Source organism: Sus scrofa, chromosome 6 (assembly GCF_000003025.6).
Source record: "Sus scrofa isolate TJ Tabasco breed Duroc chromosome 6, Sscrofa11.1, whole genome shotgun sequence".
NCBI lineage: Eukaryota > Metazoa > Chordata > Mammalia > Artiodactyla > Suidae > Sus > Sus scrofa.
The window spans coordinates 158,074,736-158,093,579 of NC_010448.4; the positions used below are offsets into that span (position 1 = coordinate 158,074,736).

Consider the following 18,844-nt stretch of genomic DNA (forward strand, 5'->3'; position numbering starts at 1 on the left):
GCAGGCAGTTCAGAGAAGTGATTGTGCAAAAGCAAGCGTCGTTTGCCTTGTGCACCCCGGAAAGCAAGGCGGGGCCCCAGCAATTCTCCTGGAGCCCCTCTGAGAAAGACCAGCCAGGGCTCTCGCTGCAGCCACGTCTTCCCAAACTGTCGCGGTCTGATCCAGCAGTTCGGCTTCAGTATGTGCCACCACTTTCCCCCTCGATACACAGAGGATGTAGGACCGAATGATATTCCTTGAGTGGATTATCCAAGACAGCTACCCAGTGAAAGAAACAGTGTTAGCTTTTGTACATAAAACTTTAAACAAAAGTTTTTTTTTTAAGGCAGAGCAAAAGCATCCTCTTGTGATATGATGCAGGACAGGGGGAAAGTTGTCATTTTTCAAAAACTAAATATAGGAGTTTCTGCGGTGGCACAGTGGGATTGCTGACGTCTCTGCTGCGCTGGGACACAGGTTCCATCCCCAGCCTGGCTCAGTGGGTTAAGGATCCTGTGTTGCCGATAGGCGAAACTGCAGCTTGGATCTGATCCCTGGCCTGGTAACTCCACATGCCATGGGGCGGGGCCAAAAAGGTTTAAAAAAAAAAACAGAAACAAAAACCAAACACCTAAATATAGGTAGTATCTGTTCAATCAGTTCTCTCATATTTAGACTCCCTTTGGAAAAAAATCATGGATTTATGTGTTGACTAAATACATAGTTAATATAGCCTACAACATTGAAATATCCAATAAAGGGTTAAAATAATTGACTGTGTCAGAAAACAAATCTTATAAAAGAGTTATATTTTTCCCACATATGTCATTTGTTTAACTAGTCCTCCTCTTCTTTGCTGCTGTTAACTAGTTCAGCTGTTGCTTGATGTGATAGCATTTATGTAACAGAAGCGTGAATAATGCAGCATAAACAAACGGTGCTGGGACCGCTGGATGCCACGCATAGATGAATGAGGTTGAAGTGCTTCCTTCACCAATACAGAAAAATGAACTCAGAGTGGACCCTAAGTCTCAATGGCAGAGCTACAACTATGAAACACTTAGAAGACAATGTGGGACTAAATCCCCGTGGCTGGCCTCAGCAGGGCCTTCCTCGCTACAACACCCAAAGCACAAGCGACAGAAGAAAAAGGGAGCTGCATTGGGACTTCATGAAAATTTAAAACTTGTGCTTCAGAGGCCACTGTCAAGAAAGTAAAAAGACACCCCACAGAAAGTGTCTGCAAGTCATGGGTCTGAGAAAGGGGCTTGAATCCAGAACATGTAAAGGACTCTTAAAACGCGATAATTAAGAAACAACCCAACTTAAAAATGGGCCAAGGGAAAGAAAAAAAAAGGGAATTCCCATTGTGGCGCAGCGGAAGTGAATCTGACTAGGAACCATGAGGTTGCGGGTTCGATCCCTGGCCTCGCTCAGTAGATTAAGGATCCGGCATTGCTGTGAGCTGTGGTGTAGGTCGCAGACATGGCTTGGATCCCACGTTGCTATGGCTGCGGTGTAGGCCGGCAGCTCCAGCTCCGACTCGACCCCTAGCCTGTGACCCTCCATGTGCCACAGGTGCAGCCCTAAAAAAGCAAAAAAAAAAAAAAAGGGCCAAGGATCTGAATAGACACTTCTCCAAAGACGTATAAATAGTCAATAAGCACATGAAAAAACACTCAGCATCATTCGTTCTTAGAGAAATACCATGAAAACGACGAGATTTCACGTCACATGCACCAGCATGGCTCGAATCAGAGAGATAATGAACAGCATTGGCTGAGCCAGGACGCAGCTGGAGCCTCTCGTACGCTGCTGGCGGAAAGGACAAGTGGTGCAGGTGCTGGGAACACAGTGCGGCAGTTCCCGTGTGACCCTGCAACTCTACCGTAGGTACCTGCCCCAGAGACGTGGACACCTGTCCGCACAATAACGGTACACGGATATTCACACGGACGTGAATTATTCATTATTCACAGGAGCCAAAAAGTGGAAACAACCTAAATATCCACTGGCTGATGGATGGGTAAACAAAATGCCCTCCATCTACACGAATATTATTTGGCCATAAGAAGGAACGTGACCTAGGCTGCAACGTGCCTGAGCCTTGGCGACGTTAGCTCAGGGAGAGGGGCCGGCCACTAGGGTGACAGAGCCTATGATTCCATTGACAGGGGCCTGGGGGTTTGAGAGGGACTGGGGAGGGACTGCTAATGGATACAGGGTTTCTTTTCGGTTTTTCATTTTCTATGAAAATGTTCTAAAATGCATTGTGGCGATGGTTGTACAACTCTAAATAGTCTTAAAACCACTGAATTGTACACTTTAAATGGGTCATGTGTATGGTATATGAATTACTATCTCATAAAGCTATTAAAAGTAATGTATACTAATATATAATTTAAGATACCTGTGTTTAAAATATCTTTATGTTGGAGTTCCCGTCATGGCGCAGTGGTTAATGAGTCCGACTAGGAACCATGAGGTTGCGGGTTCGATCCCTGACCTCGCTCAGTGGGTTGAGGATCCGGCGTTGCCGTGAGCTGTGGTGTAGGTCGCAGATGTGGCTCGGATCCCGCGTTGCTGTGGCTCTGGCGTAGGCCGGTGGCTACAGCTCCGATTGGACCCCTAGCCCAGGAACCTCCATATGCCAAGGGAGCGGCCCTAGAAAAGGCAAAAAGACAAAAAATAAATTATCTGTTACAGTGATGACATGCATGCATAATTATTATCACATTTAGGGAATTTTTTTGGTCTGCTATGACTGTCTGGGGTTGGCTCCCTAAAAAAGCTGGCCACCTGCATTCTCATATCACTTGGGTTAGTAACCATGAAATCTGTTGCAAAGTGTGACCCAAAGCCTACAAAGCAGTCCTGGGAAGCCACTGGGGAGGCAAGGAGGCTGCACGCACGGGGTGTGCGAGCTGGGGGGTGAGGCAGCGGCTGGTGCCCCAGCCCCACCCCTGCAGTCTCCCCAGGTCTGTCCCTGCTCCAGCCAGTCCATGCTGCCACCTGCCAGGTGGCCTGTTCCTCTGCTCAGGCAGGACCCTCCCTGCCGAGAACGAGTCCATGGCCGGTCTCTGCCTGCCCAAATTCTATCCCTCAATTATGTGGACGCTCTGCTGGCCCAGGGCTGGAAAGAGCAGAGGATGGGATCCAGAAGGCCAGGGTGGAGAGCCACCTCCAGGTGGCCTTGGGCCAGTGCCTCTGTCTCTCTGAGTTTGCTCCCCGGTCCTGGTGTGTAGGAGGGAGCGCACAGGCCCAGTTAATTCCCACGGGCCGAGGGGAGGCCCCGGCTCCAGCCCCCTGCTGTTAAATGCCAGTGTGTGTGACCGCAGCCCCGCCACAATGGAAGGTCCCCAAGGGCAGTGTTTGTGTGCAGCTGGGCCTGGGTGCCCCCTCAGCGGCCTCTTCTCTGCTTCTCCCGCAGTTCCCCATGGGTCCAGGCTCGGACGGCCCGATGGGGGGCATGGGCGGCATGGAGCCACACCACATGAACGGCTCATTAGGTAAGTCGGCTTCGCTGGGTCGCGTGCACCCCGCCCAGCTCTGCCCGGCCCTCCCCGGAAGCGTCCTCTGCTTCGGCTCTGGACTCAGCGAAGCCTGGTCCCCACAGGAGGATCCCAAGAGAAAGACACTGCCTGGGTAGAAAGTCCTCTTTGTAGAAATGTCTGGGGTACAGAGGGTTCCTGTTGTGGCTCAGTGGGTTACAAACCCAACTAGAATCCATCAGGTTCGATCCCTGGCCTCGCTCAATGGGTTAAGGATCTGGCATTGCCGTGAGCTGCGGTGTAGGTTGCAGACACAGCTCGGATCACGCGTTGCTGTGGCTCTGGTGTAGGCCGGTGGCTACAGCTCCGGTTAGACCCCTAGCCTGGGAACCTCCATATGCTGCAGGAGCGGCCCTAGAAAGCAAAAAAAAAAAAAAAGAAAAGAAAAGAAAAAGAAACATCTGGGGTCTGGGCAGAGGGTTTGGGGCCCCTGCACAGAAAAGTGGGCAAGAAACCGGACTGGATTCTTTTTTTCCTTCCAGGGTCAGGTGACATAGACGGACTTCCAAAAGTGAGTGTGTGTTCCGTGTCTCCCCCCAACAGCACCACCCAGCGAGCGCCCCCCTCATCCGGGTGGCAGGTTGCTGAGTCACGGGGGACTCACCTCCTCTGCTCTCTCCGCAGAATTCTCCTAACAACATAAGTGGCATTAGCAATCCTCCGGGCACCCCTCGAGACGATGGCGAGCTAGGGGGGAACTTCCTCCACTCCTTCCAGAATGACAATGTAAGAGTCACGCTCGTTTCAGCCCTGGGTCGTCACCTTATCCCCTGGGCCCTGGGCACCATTGATTTCACAAGTTTTGGAGCCTCCTGGTCAAGCGCTGCCCACGGGGCCAGTGTCCTGGCAGCTGTGTTATGGCTCTTACACCTCGGTTGGTTTTGCACACAAAGTGCAGAGCCCACCCCACCCTCCCCCCCCCCCCCCCCCCCCGTGGCGCTGACCACCGTGCCTGGAGGTGCCTCCAGTGCTAATTAAGCAGATGTGGCTGCAAAAGCTCTGGGCTGGGTCCTGCTCAGGGGCGGGGGCGGGGGGGGGGGCGGCCCTCTGGCCCAGCGGTCATTGTCGCCAAGGGTCTGTTTCTCCCTGTCCTGGGGGAAGAAGGTTCATGGACTTCCAGGGTCCCGGGGCCGCAGAGCGGGCCATCTCCTCTTTCATGCTGGGCTTCTGTTTACAATCTCACCCGAAGAAACAACAACGCCCTGGTGAAGGGGCTGCTGAGAACCGCAGGCCAGCTCCCCCCACCCCAAGGCACTCACTGGGCTCTGGCTCTGGAGACCCCCGGTCTCTGCAGTCCGAGGCCCCGTGGAGGGAGGGCAGGGCTGCTGCTTCTCCACCTGGAAAAGAGCGATGGGGGAAGAGAAGGGGGTTGGGGGGGACAGGCCCCCGGCCCCCCCCAGGGCCGTCCTGGGCCTCTCGCCACCCCCAGCCTTGTGAGGCTGTCACAGCCCGGCCCTCACGCGCCCCCTTCTCTGCTTCCCCCTCGCAGTATTCTCCAAGCATGACGATGAGTGTGTGACCCCCTCCTCTTCTCCGAGACGCTGCGAGAGCCGGCATTACAGGCGGGAAGATGCCAGAAGTTAGGCAAGAAGAAGTGAGGTGTCGTTACCCAGGAGCTGGGGGAGGGGCGCCTCCCGCTCCCCCCACCCCTCCCCGCCCCCCGTCCCAGTTTTAGTTTTCATGCAATAAAAAGGCTGAACTTTTTATTCCGTAAAACATGAAGGACAAAACTCAAAAATGTATTTCAGGTCAATCACCAGAAAAATCCCTCCCCCTTGCCTTTTCCCAAAAGGACCGTTAATGTACATGACACTTTTTTGTTGTTTTTGTTTGGGGTTTTACCGTTGTTGGGATTTTTTTTATTTTCGGGGGGTTTTTTTGGGGGAAAAAATTTTTTTAAATGGAAGCTTCGAGCAAGCCTCCCCCCACCCCATCCCAATCAACCTCTTTGCTTTCTTCTTAAAAAAAAAAAAAAAAAAAGAAAAAGAAAAAAGGACAAAAAAAAATCCAAGCCCTTTTGTCTGTCTGTACCCAAGCCCTTCCACCAGGAAAGCTAGTCTAGGTGTGAGATCTCACCTTTGTAGCCATCTAAAACCGTAATTATTATAATAAACTGGGCAGTTTACAATCGGTGGTTTCTTTCAAAAGGCCTTTTTTGGAAAGAAAAGAGTCACCCTTTTCCGCTGGCCGTTTTTGGCTTTGTGCTGACGGGCAAGGGAGGGGCGGGGAACCTGCTCCGTCTTTGCTTGGTGCCCTCCCTGCGAGGTGGCAACAGCAGCTGCACAACTTGGACCCTGCCCCCCCCCCCCCCCAGTGTGTGGCTGGAGGGGCCGCCCACCACTTTCAGGATCCCGTCCCGGCGGAGACGCGCGCTGTGACCCAGTGGCCGGCACTGTGCTCCCAGGACTGCTTCCTCTCTCTCCGGGACCTCTCTGCACCCCGCCTCCCGCCCCCTCCTTGGCCCCCCCTCAGCCCCGTCTTCCCAGTGAGAATCCTGCCAGCGGGACGGTGGCCCGGAGCGGAGCGGAGCGGGGCGGGCGGCCCCCGGCAGGATGGCTATGACCTGGGACGTGGAGACCGTGCCCCCCCGTGGGCTCACCCCTCGCATCGTCCTCGTGCGTGCGGACAGCGTAGGGCTGGAGGGGGGGGTTGCTTGGGGTTTTTTCTCTTGATTCTTTCTCCGAGGTGGGATATTGACCAGAATTGCTCTGTAGATGCTTGGAACTGGACGGAAAGACTTCGGAATAGCGGCGGGGGGTCGGGGCGGGGACACCCACAACCAAACCGACGTGCTGTTTCTGGTCCTGTTTTTATTTTCAAAAACCGACACACTCGACAGTAGAGCCTGTCCCCTCCCAGGAGGGGTGACTCGTGGCCGCCGTCACCTCACCACCCCCCATCGGAACCTCTGTGTCTGGCCCTGAAGACACCCCAATTCTTTGTACATTGACGCCCGCCGCCCCTCCCCCCGTAGCTGGTCTTTGTTTTCCCCCCTCCCCCCATCCATGTATATCATATTATGTGAGATATCATCTGCCTGAAAAAAGACCTTGTGCGGATTATTGGGAACATTGTAGCTGTTTCTGTGTTTTTTCTTACCTTGTAGTCTGGTTCTGAATTAAGAGAGAAAAAAAAAAAGTAATTATGATACATTGTAGTTTGTGTACGATATATGTTGATAACGTTTTATTAAAGGGACATCTTTTTTCCGCAGCCCTTCCTGACCTGTTTGGGGAACGTGGGTCGGAGTTTATTACACTGATGACAAAAGGCCAGGCGACGGGTTGGGCAGACTTGTTGTTCTGGGTGCATCACAAGGTTTTGTTGTGCGTTTCCGGCCTCAGCCTGCCTTTGCTGGGCATGTGAATCCTGCGTTTTCTGGGGAGAGTTGGGGAGAGGGGGCGGGGGGAGGACGCTGTCTCCTTCAGATAGTCGGGAGCATTCTGAGAAGCACTTTCGGTCTCTCATCTTGCAAATGCATTTTGGTTTGTCAGAAGGTATTTTTTGGAAGCAGGAGCAGGTTCCCGATGTACTTACTGCGTTTTCAGTGGTGAGTCAGCAGCGGCTGGGGTGGCCCGTGGGCTGCAGCCGGGCTCTGCTTTTCTTCTGTTGGGGGAGTTTGCTTCACGGATCATGGGGAGCGGGACCAGGGAGGCTGGGTTTTACTTTTTCATCTCCGAGACAGGAGAGAGTCCTTGGAGAATTTGAAGAGTAGCACAGTTGGACTTGAATTTTCTTTTTCTTTTCTTTGTTTTTTTTTTAGGCCGCACCTGCTGCATATGGAAGTTCCCAGGCTAGGTGTTGAATCACAGCTGCAACTGGCGGCCTACGCCACAGCCACGCCAGATCATTAACCCACGGAGCAAGACCAGGGATCGAACTTGGGTCCTCATGGATACTAGTCAGGTTCGTCACCACTGAGGCGCAACGGGAACTCCTGGACTTGACTCAGAAGATGGTACAGGCTGCGTCCTGGAAGATAGTTGGGTGGGCCTGGACACACGTAGGGAGACTCGGTCTCAGCCGCTGTCTAGGCAAGAACTAGTGAGGACGGGGGTAGTTCAGCAGCAGTGGATTCCAATTTGATCAACATTTAGAAAGTAGGAGTTCCCGTCGTGGCTCAGTGCTTAACGAATCCGACTGGGAACCATGAGGTTGCGGGTTCGATCCCTGGCCTCGCTCAGTGGCTTAAGGATCCGGCCTTGCCGTAAGCTGTGGTGTAGTTCGCAGACACGGCTTGGATCCCCCATTGCTGTGTCTGTGGCGTAGGCCGGCGGCTACAGGTCCCATTGGACGCCTAGCCTGGGAACCTCCACATGCTGTGGGTGCAGCCCTGAAGAAGAAAAAAAAAGCAGTAGCGCTTTCCGCTTCCCTGGAGCTCTGGGTCCCTCATCCAGGCCTGCAGACAAGGGGTGGGAAACGCAGTGTCCGAGCATGGCCTCAGCCCACCTTTGCAAGGCTGAAGGGACCAGTTCGAGATCCTGCCTTTACTGCGGCTTATCGTGTGGCCATGGGCAAGTTAGTTCTTACCTCTGTCCTCAGTTTCCTCTTCCATAAAATGGGGATGACAGTTTCCCCGTGTGTGGTGGTTACGAAGGTGTTACATTTGGAAAGTGTTAGAACAGTGCCTTTAAGTAGTACGAGCAGCAGCGTTCGCTCTTGGTGGTGGTGTGACTCGGGGCGAGTCTCAACGGTGCGATGGGAGTGGCAGGGTTGAGAAGATGCCATTCGCCCTTCCCGCCCCAGGACCAAGTTTGTAGGATCTTCCCACCTCTGAGCTACTGGACACACGTCACTGTCGGACAGATGAGGAGGCTCAGGCTGGGACTGACCTGCACGCACACTTTGAAGAGCTCTGAGCAACTGTCGTGTGCCGGGCCAGCGCCGGGCCATGGATGAGGCAGGGATGACCGTCGAACCTCCATAGTTCCCTGGAGCAGGACCCCGGGGCAGGTGGGAGCAGAGGCCTGGGGAGAGAAACCCAGGTCACAGGGGCCCTTGCAGAAAGGAAGGCCCCCCAGCCTGTAATGAGAGCCTGCCCTGCGCCGCACTGCCCCCCTCTGCTGGGGGGTGAGAACAGCGCGTGCCCCTACGGGCACCCCTCTGCCTCTGGCCCCCAGCACCCCCAGGGTTGCCTTCACCGCACTCACAGCCGTGGTGAGGGCTGGTTCAGGGTTGGCCTTCTCGGCAGATCTTTGAGGAGAGGTCAGGCTCCTGTCCCCAGAGCGCATTCGCCTCCCTGCCCTGCGCAGGCTGATCGAGAACAGGGCCAGGCCAGACCCAGTTGTGCAGCCAGGAGAGGGCCCCAGAGTGAGAGGCAGAAGGCAGCTGTCATTCCTCCTCTTTCATGGAGAAGGGCTTTAGCCCATCGCTGAAACGGGCGGAAGCAGACGGGCCGGGTCCCAGCCTGGCAGCTGCTTTCCCACAGGTCATCACTGCCCACAAGGCCTTAGCCAAGGGGCCTGACAGTCTGAGGGCCAGGCCTGAGTCAGGAAAAGCTGACCTAGCTAGAGACCGCCCGCCCTGTCCCTTCTGGCTGGGCACTGAGAGCCTTGAGCAAACCAGCTGATGCCAGCAGGGTCTGGCCGAGGGCAGGAAGAGGTTGGAGGCATGCAGGGTGGGCAGTCAGCGAGGGCCAAGGCACAGAGCAGAGCAGGACTCCAGCTTGGGCTTGGCCGGGGCGTTCAGCTTCATGGTCTGGGGGTGACCCTGGGGATCGCCCCACCCCAAGCCTCTGCTCCCTGTCCCTTGAGGATTTCTCAGACTCAGGGGCCAGAGCCCAGAGCACATCCCCTGCTTCTGCAAGGGCTCTGCCCTGAACTGAGTGGAGCTGGGGTGCCCGGGGCTGGGACAGGGCTGGGCAGGGCAGGAGAAAGGGCGAGACGCAGATGTGCCCGACTCTTGCCCTGGGCTCATTGGGCACGGGCGCAGGAAACAAAAGGCCAGAACAAGGGTCCATTCTGCCCACACTGGCACTTCCCACTCCATCCCTGGTGCCAGGGGGGCCCAAGTCCTTGGCATCTGTTACCTGGATGTTCGGTTTCCTGCCTCCTCCTCAGCCCTTCCAACGCCTCAGAGATCTCACTTCTGAGCATCCTGAAAACTCTCCCTTCTGTCCCTTCCTGCAAGTATGGGGCACCAGGCCCTGCATGATTACAGAAGTGAGCAAAACACCCGGAGGCTGGAGCTGCCCTTCTCTGAGGCGGGGCAGGCTGTGGGATGAGCGGATGAGGTGATGCTCCATGAGATGCTTGCTCCGCATCCAGGTAAAGACGTCAAGCAGGCAGGACTGGGCTCGAAACAGAGCTCGATTCAGCTGCTCGGATTCAGCTGCTCTTTGAAGCCAGGAGATGGTCTGGAGAGCGGATGGAGAAGGGGCAGAGGGCTGGCCCTGGGGAACAGGAGGAACCAGCGAAGGAGGCAGAGAAGCGAGGGGGGGCGAGGTGCCCCGGAGTCGGTGTGGGAAGCTTGGGGCTGGGGGAGGGGTGCGTGTGCCGCCCGGGCCCCGGGGCACAGTCCTCACCTCCCTCCGACCCCGCAGGCCGCTCCGGCTTGTTCTCTTCCTCAGCGCTTCACGCTCCAGTTGTGCAGCACCCGAGGCCTCGCTGCCCCTGGGCCTTTGTTCCCGCTGTTCCCTCTCCCCGGCGCCTGTTTGTCCTTTAGAATCCAGCGCAAAGGGACCTTCTTTCAGGAAGTCTTCTGGGCCAAGGGTGAGGCCTTCTCTGGGCCCCCACGGCCCCTGTGCTGTGATGGCTCAGTGTCCCATCAGACTGGGACCGTGTCTGCGTGTCCTTTGTCCTGCCATCACCCAGCACAAGGCCTGGGGCCTGGCCTGTGCTTAGCGAGCATTCACAGAGTTCATGGCGATTTGTTGAACAGTCACCCCTGCACGCGTGCCCACTGCGTGCCGTCACCTGTGCGTAGGTGCACAGCTTGGGGAAAGAGGTGGCCTTTTTGGATCCAGAGGAGACTCACAGCTCTGTCATTGCCCACCGCAAACTACGAGCTCTGGGGAGGACCCTGTTTGGCATCTCTGGCTCCGAGCACGAGGCCTGGCACACACGAGGTACTTAGAAAGGGGGCTGGGAGTTCCCGTCGTGGCTCAGTGGTTAACGAATCTGACTAGGAACCATGAGGTTGCGGGTTCGGTCCCTGGCCTCACTCAGTGGGTTAAGGATCTGGCGTTGCCGTGAGCTGTGGTGTGGGTCGCAGATATGGCTTGGATCCCACGTTGCTGTGGCTTTGGCATAGGCCGGCAGCTACAGCTCCCATTGGACTCCTAGCCTGGGAACCTCCATATGCCGCAGGAGCAACCCTAGAAAAGACAAAAAGACAAAAAATAAAATAAAAACTAAAAATTAAAGAAAAGGGGGGCGGGGCTGAACGGTGGGACTCTCCTAGAGCAGGTCTGTGGCAGGGAACCTCAGGGCTCAGTCCCCATGCCTGGCCTATTGTTCCATTTTGGCCCAGCTAAGGATGAGGGGACCTGTGTGTGTGTGTGTGCTGTGGGGTGGGTGGCAGAAAGCCAGGGGGGCTATGCTGCTCTGGTCAGGCTCGTCTCTTGCCCTGGACGAAAGCCCACCCCCTGGATACAGGCTTTAGGTATGAGGAGCTGTGACCAGAGTGTCTGGCATGGAACAGGCTGATCCCATATGGCAATAAGGAAGGCAGAGGCCGACACGTGAGAGGCTGGCCCCTCTACCCTGCTGTCCTTGGCCCTGCCCTGTGATATGGCCTGCGGCAGGTGGCCCAAGTAAGCTGTGGCTTGAGTGTCATGGGTTAGAAGGTCAGTGGGAGGCAGACAGGGGGCTATGGGCTTTAATGCCTGTAATTTCCATCTTCAAATCTCTTTTGGATAGGGAGTTCTCACTGTGGCCCAGTGGGTTACGAACCTGTCTGGTACCCATGAGGCCGTGTTCGATTCTTGGCCTTGCGCAGACACAGCTCAGATGCTGAGTTGCTGTGGCTGTGGTGTAGGCCAATGGCTGCAGCTCCGATTTGACCCCTAGCCTGGAACTCTCCATGTGCCGTAGGTGTGGCCCTGAAAGGCAAAAAAACTAAAAGAATTTCTACGGAGCAACCCCCCTGACTGAGAATGGATGGAGGGCAGAGCTGGGACTCTGGCATTGGAACTATAGAAAGACATTCCTCCTGTCACAGAATGAGAGGCTGGCATGGAGGTAGTAAGCTCCCCATCACTGGACGTGTGTAAGCCAGCTGAGGGAAGTATAGGTGCGGGCATGTATGGCATGAGGGGGTACGTACCTGGGGTTTCAGGTCAAGGGCAGAGGGGACGATAAATAAGCCCCTTCTCAGGAGCAGAACTAGGATTAGAGCAAACTCACACTGACCTCAGAGTCCCTCTTAGCTTTTGCCTGCTCCGTCACCTTTAAAGGATGTCTCCGTAGACGCTGCTCGCCTGTGCCTTTAATTCCTTCCGCCAGACCCAGTTCCGGGAGCGCAGCGGGGAGGGGCAGGCTGCCAGGGGTCCTGGTGCTGGAGCCCGAGCTCCATCGGGCGCTCCCTTGCCTCCTCGCTCTTCCACAGACGCACCAACCCTACACCCATCCCAGAGCTGCGGCATTGTCCCCCGCTGTCTTCCCAGCCTGCCCCCCACACCTCGGTGTCCACTCAAATGTCCCCTCCCCCTGAGGCCTCGCCCTGTGCGGGCCACACCCCGTCCCCAGTAGTTGACGGCTCACACTGCATCCCTGCCTGGGCACAGCCCTGGGCCCCAGGGAACTGCCTCTCCCACGGTTTCACCTCCGCCCCGGCTGAGGCTGGTGGCCAGTGCCCGGTGTGGACCTCAGGGCCCCACGCTTCGCCTCCATTCGGAACAACTCCGAAGGGCCCCCGGCTCCAGGCTCTCTGCAGGGTCCGCAGGGCTTCAGCCATGCCCCCCTCACCTGCTCGCAGGTCTCTGCGGGCTGCTCCCCAGTGAGCTTCCACCTGAGTCCGCTCCCGGGAACATTTTCCTGCGCGTCCTCTGACACTGGGATGTCCCCTCGGAGACAGCAGGGACCTTGTTGAGCTCACTGCTCACCCAGGGCCTTGCGGCACACCTGCCACAGGCCAGACGCTCAGGGACACTTGTGAGATGAGTGAGGCAAGTGGTTGGGAACTCGGGCCCTGAGCCGAGGCGTGCGCCCTGGGAGTTGCTGGAGGCTCCCCGACATCCCTGGGGAGAAGGGCCCTGGAGCGGGGGCGTCTTGTGGCAGCCAGGCCCCCTGAGTCACGGGGACTGTGTTTCACGTCCAGGGGAGGAGGGTCAGACCCTCACGTCCCACACATGCTTTCTCCCGAAGCCAAAGACGAAGCAAGGCGATGCTGTCTGAAGCCTGAGGTGACCCCCGCCTGCTCCCGTGCCAGCCTTGGGCCTGCGGCTGAGGGGCAGAGCGTCTGTCAAGCACCCAGCCAGAGCCGGCTTGGGAAAGGACCCACAGCGTAAAGGCGCCCCAAAGTAACCTCACCTCTCCACGGGGCTTTTCCAGTTGCACCTACTGGAAACCTCCTGATCAAATGCAGCTGGTAATCCGAAAGTGGGCCGAATCCGAGGGGGATGTGGGGCTTTATCCCCACTTTGCACATGAGGAGACCCAGCATCTGAGTGGAAACTGCACCAGGGGACTCTTAGAAATGGTGTTGCTCCGGTCCTCTGACACCTGCTGGGAATGATCTGAGAACTTTCTAATGGATCAACAAGACACCTGGCGTCCGCATCGTGGCTCGGTGGAAACGAACCCGACTAGCATCCGTGAGGACACGGGTTCGATCCCTGGCCCCGCTCAGTGGGCTAAGGATCTGGTATTGCTGTGAAGAAGCTGTGGTATAGGTTACAGATGCGGCTCAGATCCCGTGTGGCTCTGGTGTAGGCTGGCAGCTACAGCTCTGATTTGACCCCTTGCCCTAGAACTTCCATATGCCACAGGTGCAGATTTAAAAAAATTAAAAAATTGAAAAGGACATTTTCCCCCTTTTTGGCTGCCCCGTAGCACATGGAGTTCCTGGGCCAGGGATCAGATCTGAGCCACAGGTGCAATCTAAGCCACAGCCGCAGCAACACAGGACTTTAACCCACTGTGTCAGGCTGGAGATCAAACCCGTGTCCTAGTGCTAGTGCCCCCAAAATCCCGCCAATTTTGCTGCGCCACAGCCAGAACTCCAAGACAAAGACAAAATGAGAGAGTGTTCACATGTGCTCAAAGCCAGTGTCAAAACATTGGTTCCAAATGCATGTTGCTTAAAAATCCAAGTCCCTAGGAAGTTCCCACGTGGTGGCATGGGTTAAGGACCTGGCATTGCTGCAGCTGTGGTGCAGCCTGCAACTGTAGCTCAGGTTCGATCCCTGACCTGGGAACATCCACAGGCGCAGGTGTGGCAACAATCTGAGTTCCTCTGGTACAATTTTTAGACCAGTGTACCCCCTCCTCTCACAGTCCTGCTTCCTTCCCCCAGACTCACTCTAACTAGGTGGGTGCTCGGTAGTCTGTTCCTGAGGCCAAATAACGCCTTAACATCATCCCCTATTTCCTCCCTCCCTGAGTTTAGAAGAAAGGGAGGTAAGAGGGTGGTGAGGATGAGGCAGGTGGGATTTGGGGATTTGGGGAAGTGGAGGGGGCAGCTGTCATCACATGCGACCTTCCCCGCTCTTCACACTACCCCATGAGGTCTGGGCCTCAGGCTCCTCACCTGCACGGGGAGCACAGAAACACCAGTCCTGGAGTTCCTATCGTGGCTCAGCAGGTTACAAACCTGACTAGCATCTATGAGGATGTGGGTTTGATTCCTGGCCTTGCTCAGTGGGTTAAGGACTCAGCATTGCGGTGAGCTTCGGTGTGTAGGTCTCAGATGCGGCTCGGATCCTGCATTGACATGACTCTGGCGTAGGCCGGTGGCTGCAGCTCGGATTAGACTCCAGCCCGAGAACCTCCATATGCTGAGGGTGCAGCCCTAAAAAGCAAAAAAAAAAGAGGGGGGGCAAGAAACACCAGTTCTGCCAGCCTCAACTTGCAGACAGACCAGCTGCAAAGCACTTAAAGAGAGAAGAGCGGGTGCCAAGCTCCACAGCTCAGCTCCACGGCCCAGGGGGACAGGCCAAGGCCAGCCACGAGGGTTGTCCTCACTCCAGGTTCTGGGACGAGGGCCAAGGCCTGCCCTGCAATACTGGCCTCTTTGCAGGCCAGGCCTCAAGCTGCAAGGTCATCACTGACGGCCGTTTCCTCACAGCCTCCGACCCACAGGCTCAACTCGGGCTCGCTTCCCCTCTCTCCGCTCTCCCGCCGCGCCTCTGGGGGCTTCTGCCCCCTCAGCCTGGCTCCAAGCCACCACCATCACTCACCCAAGAATTACTGCCATGGCCTCCAGCTGGACTCTGTACAGTGGCCCTGCCAACTCGTCCTCCACACGCCCATAAGTGTTCTTAAAAAGAGCCCTCTGACTCAGCAACTCTGCTAGGAATTTATCCAATGGCTGTGCTGGCAGAAGTCCTCTAAGATACGTGAACAAGACGCTCGCTGCAGCATTATTTGTAATAGCTAACGACTAGAAAGAACCCAAATGGCCATCGGTAGATATTAATGCGGCTGCTCAAAAGGACAGCGTAGCTCAAATGTGCTGACCAGGCAAGATCCTGTGATCCCAAGGTATTAGGTGAAGAAAGGCAGGTGTACAAGAGTCTATAAATAGGGTGACGCCAAGTGATGTACATACATGCATCCTGATTATCATTTTAACAGTGCGATGTAAGAAACTCTAGGAGTTCCCACTGTGGCTCAGTGGTAACAAACCCAACTCATATCCATGAGGATGCCTGTTTGATCCATGGCCTCGCTCAGTGGGTTAAGGATCGATCCAGCATTGCCGTGAGCTGTGGTGTAGGTCGCAGACATAGCTCAGATCTGGCGTTGCTGTGGCTGTGGTATAGGCTGGCAGCTGCAGCTCCGAATTGACTCCTAGCCTGGCTACTTCCATGTGCCGAGGGTGTGGCCCTAAAAACACAAACAAAAGCTCTACGTTGGGAGTTCCCGTCGTGGTGCAGTGGTTAACGAATCCGACTAGGAACCATGAGGTTTCAGGTTCGATCCCTGCCCTTGCTCAGCGGGTTAACGATCTGGCGTTGCCATGAGCTGTGGTGTAGGTTGCAGACGCGGCTCGGATCCCGAGTTGCTGTGGCTCTGGCATAGGCTGGCAGCTACAGCTCCGATTAGACCCCTAGCCTGGGAAACTCCATATGCCACGGGAGCGGCCCAAGAAATAGCAAAAAGACCAAAAAAAAAAAAAAAAAAAGTTCTAGGTTGTAGCTACCTTTAGGGTAAAAGACTGGGGCTGCCTTGGGTAGGGTGACAGCTTATATATATAGTGGGAAGCCTTAATTGCCTGGCTTTCAAGGCCCCTTGAGAGCTGGCCTTTCCAGCCTCATCCCAACCCTACTGCACCCCCATTTCCAACCACTCCCCAAAGCACCAGGTCCCTCTGGGCCTCCCTGCTTTCACACGCCCACCACCTGCCCCAATAAACCTTCCACACACACCACCAGCAGCCCCAGCCCTCCTCTTCCTGGTAACCCGTCCTGCTGCCCCCACCCAGCCTAAAACCTGCCTTGTAAATTGGAGGGAGCACAACTTGGGAGGCAGCACTGTCATTTACGGAGGTGACGTGGGCTCCAGCACCTCTCTTCAGAGCCATCCTCCTACAGCAGGAAGTATCCCCATTGACTGCGTGCAGCAAAGTCCCTTGGGAATTGCCCTCAGCCCAAAAAGCCACCTCACCCAAGGTCTCTCCTGCATTGGGAGCAGTGTCATCGGCCACTGGTGACAGGTCATTGGTATTCCTAGAAAGGCTCGGCATCTCGCCCCTGCTGGGGACAACTCTGCTCCAGGGCGCCCACGGAGCTGGGAGTGGGCCAGGGCCTCAGGCGCCAACTTCCTGAGGTCAGGTCCTCGGCCACCGGGTGCCGATCCTCGAGTTTCCACCCGTCCATCTCCCTCTCAGTGCTCCCTGGGGGAGCTGACCCCACACCAGCTCTATGACCTTTAGCCTCTCCTTACCCTCTCCGCACCTGCTCCCACAGAGCCCAGAACAGTGCCTGGCACAAGGGAGGCACTCAGCGTTTTCTTGAACGTGGGAATACATTTACCTTGCAAAGGCTGTGTGTGGCTAAGCTGCCTGGTCCAGAGCAGGACCTGATGTTATCTGAACAGCTGGCCCAGGGATGTAGTCGGTCCACTAACCAGGACGCTAGTGAGAAATCTACAGTCAACATTCCATCCTGACTTTCTGCAGCTGTGGTGGAATGTGTCCCCAATTTAAATAATCCCATAGAACCTAGCCACCGTCACAGAGCACCCAACACGAGGCAGACACTACATAATCTGCAGTCTTTAAAACAAGGTAGGTCATATTCGCCACAAGTTTAGGATGAAAAAATCGAAACTCGGAGAGATGCAGATTCTTATCTAAAGTCACAAGACGGGTCACGGACACAGCGGGGCTTAAGGTGGGACTGTCAGGCTCTAGGGCTGGCCCTTGTGCGGCGTCAGGCTCGTGGCAGGGGCCTGCTTGAGACTGTGGATGCCCCTCCCGACGACACCCTCACAATAAGCATAGGCTCCAGCGCACCAGAAAGGCTCTTTATTGTCTGCAAGTCCACCAGCAGCCAAAGGAGCACTGCGGCTCAGGGGCTCCAGCCCTCGGAGTGGTCCTTGGCTCACACGGCACCATGCAGATACAGAGCTAGAAACTTCCTGAATGTCTCTGGCTGGAAACCAATCGGCCCAACAGGTTCCTGGAAAGAACACAGCCCATTAGGATCTTGCAACTAGGTTTAATGGCAGCAATTAAAACAAAGGTTGGTTTTATGTAAATCCTAAGTGCCTGGATAATAACTGTTTCTTTCTCTCACAACCAAGGAGGAGCACCGAGGAGCTGGTGCCAAGAGATGCCAAGGGGCTGGGCAAGAGAGGAAGATATGAAGCATCCCAGCACCTTGCAGCCTGACTGACTGTTGACAGTGCCCTGATCCCTAATCCCCATCACCTCAACCACCACCAATAAATGTTCTATTGCTACCCCCACCCCCACTTTTTTTTTTTGGCAGCTCCAGTGGCATCATAGGCCAGGGCTAGAACCAATTGCCACAGCAGTGGCAATTCCAGATCCTTAACTCACAGAGCAACCAGGGAACTCCTGCCCCTTTTAATTCCCAGGGACAATAATCCCTCACCCATTCCACACACTTCTCAGGCACTTTGTATCAAGGCTGTGCCCAGTGTCAGCAACCTGGAAGTGACCTGACTCTAGTTTCCGCCCTTGAGAGCTTATAGTCAGGTGTACGAATAGTGACAATGAAAGGCGACAGGCCTCAGAACAGAAGTGGGAAAAAGACGCTAAGAAAGCAGAGGAGAAAACAAGTAACTGACTTCCATCCATGGACGAGATCATGCACGAATGAGTCTCAAAGGGAAGCAGAATGGGCCAGAAAGCAAGCAGGAAGGAGACAAGGACAGATCAGCATGTGTGCTGGTCCAGAGGCACGAGCTAAGGGGGAAGGTGTGAGGGCGAGGCTGGCGGCGCCTGGGGCCGTGCTGGTGGAGGTGCAGTGGGTGGAAGAAGACAGGTAAGGAGTGACCAAACCGGGACAGGCCTGGCACTCAGGTACGATTCCGGAAGGGACAGGTGCAAAGACGAGGACCTGAAGGCAGGAAGGGGAGAAGCAGAGCACAGCTCAGACGTGGCAGTGGCTGGGGTGGCCACACAGGGAGGGATGCTGAGTGGTGTCTGGGGCCAAAGAGAAGGGCCCAGGCTGGGAGGCACACTGAGGGGGTAACAACATCAACAGATACCACAACCGTCTTTATTATTCAACTAACAACGCTCAAAGGTTCAACAACTCCACTTAACCAAATCGACTGTGTGGGACATGGCTAGTCAGCCACGGACCCAGCACCTGCCCCCTTCTCTTTCACCCCAACCCTGCTTCGTCTCTTCAGAGTGCTTATCACTGCCTGAGATGATATTATGAATCTATTTAGATACTGTCACTGCCCAATGCACAGAAAATAGGCCTGGTCTGCGTCAGCCGAGCACTGGAGGTGCAGTGGTGACAGTGCCACAGGAGGAATTCCCTATCTGCGGAAGAAAATGAATGAACGTACCCGCTCACGGCCTGGCCTTCAGGAGCTCAGGGCTCTGTCTGAAGGAGGTGGAAAACAAACATCTCACCCGAGAAGAGCAGCAGGACTATGCTGTGACCAGGGAACCCAGCCTGCCCGCAGCACCTGAACAAGGCTGGGAGTGGGATGGTGGGTCTTTATGCT

General features: G+C 55.5%; 2 protein-coding genes and 1 long non-coding RNA gene across 8 annotated transcripts in view; 1 reads left to right on the top strand and 2 right to left on the bottom strand.

The window, feature by feature from the left end:
* The window catches only part of SSBP3 (single stranded DNA binding protein 3), a 169,896-nt gene extending 163,153 nt beyond the window's left edge, over window positions 1-6,743 (top strand). Inside the window, exons 15-18 of one of the 4 annotated variants that reach the window (XM_021096594.1) lie at window positions 3,410-3,488; window positions 4,013-4,041; window positions 4,155-4,256; window positions 5,020-5,596. In XM_021096594.1, the coding sequence (XP_020952253.1) occupies window positions 3,410-3,488; window positions 4,013-4,041; window positions 4,155-4,256; window positions 5,020-5,049 (240 nt within the window). In that variant the 3' untranslated portion in view covers window positions 5,050-5,596. Of the gene's footprint in view, window positions 1-3,409; window positions 3,489-4,012; window positions 4,042-4,154; window positions 4,257-5,019 lie in introns of all 4 variants that reach the window. The other 3 variants (XM_021096596.1, XM_021096593.1, XM_021096595.1) reach the window with 3 other exon arrangements.
* On the bottom strand, window positions 5,492-10,596 carry LOC110261227. Of its 3 annotated transcripts, none has more exons than XR_002345185.1 (4): window positions 10,054-10,596; window positions 8,681-9,885; window positions 8,363-8,497; window positions 5,492-7,502 (listed from the first exon to the last, which is right to left on the bottom strand). It is a non-coding gene; the product is annotated as an uncharacterized LOC110261227 (long non-coding RNA). The 3 variants fall into 3 exon arrangements; XR_002345184.1 differs by having other exon boundaries at window positions 5,492-6,908; window positions 7,068-8,497; XR_002345183.1 differs by having other exon boundaries at window positions 5,492-8,497.
* The window catches only part of MRPL37 (mitochondrial ribosomal protein L37), a 51,657-nt gene continuing 49,950 nt past the window's right edge, over window positions 17,138-18,844 (bottom strand). The window contains exon 7 of the mRNA XM_021096592.1: window positions 17,138-17,313. Within this exon, the coding sequence (XP_020952251.1) occupies window positions 17,236-17,313 (78 nt within the window). The 3' untranslated portion in view covers window positions 17,138-17,235. The remainder of the gene's footprint in view (window positions 17,314-18,844) is intronic.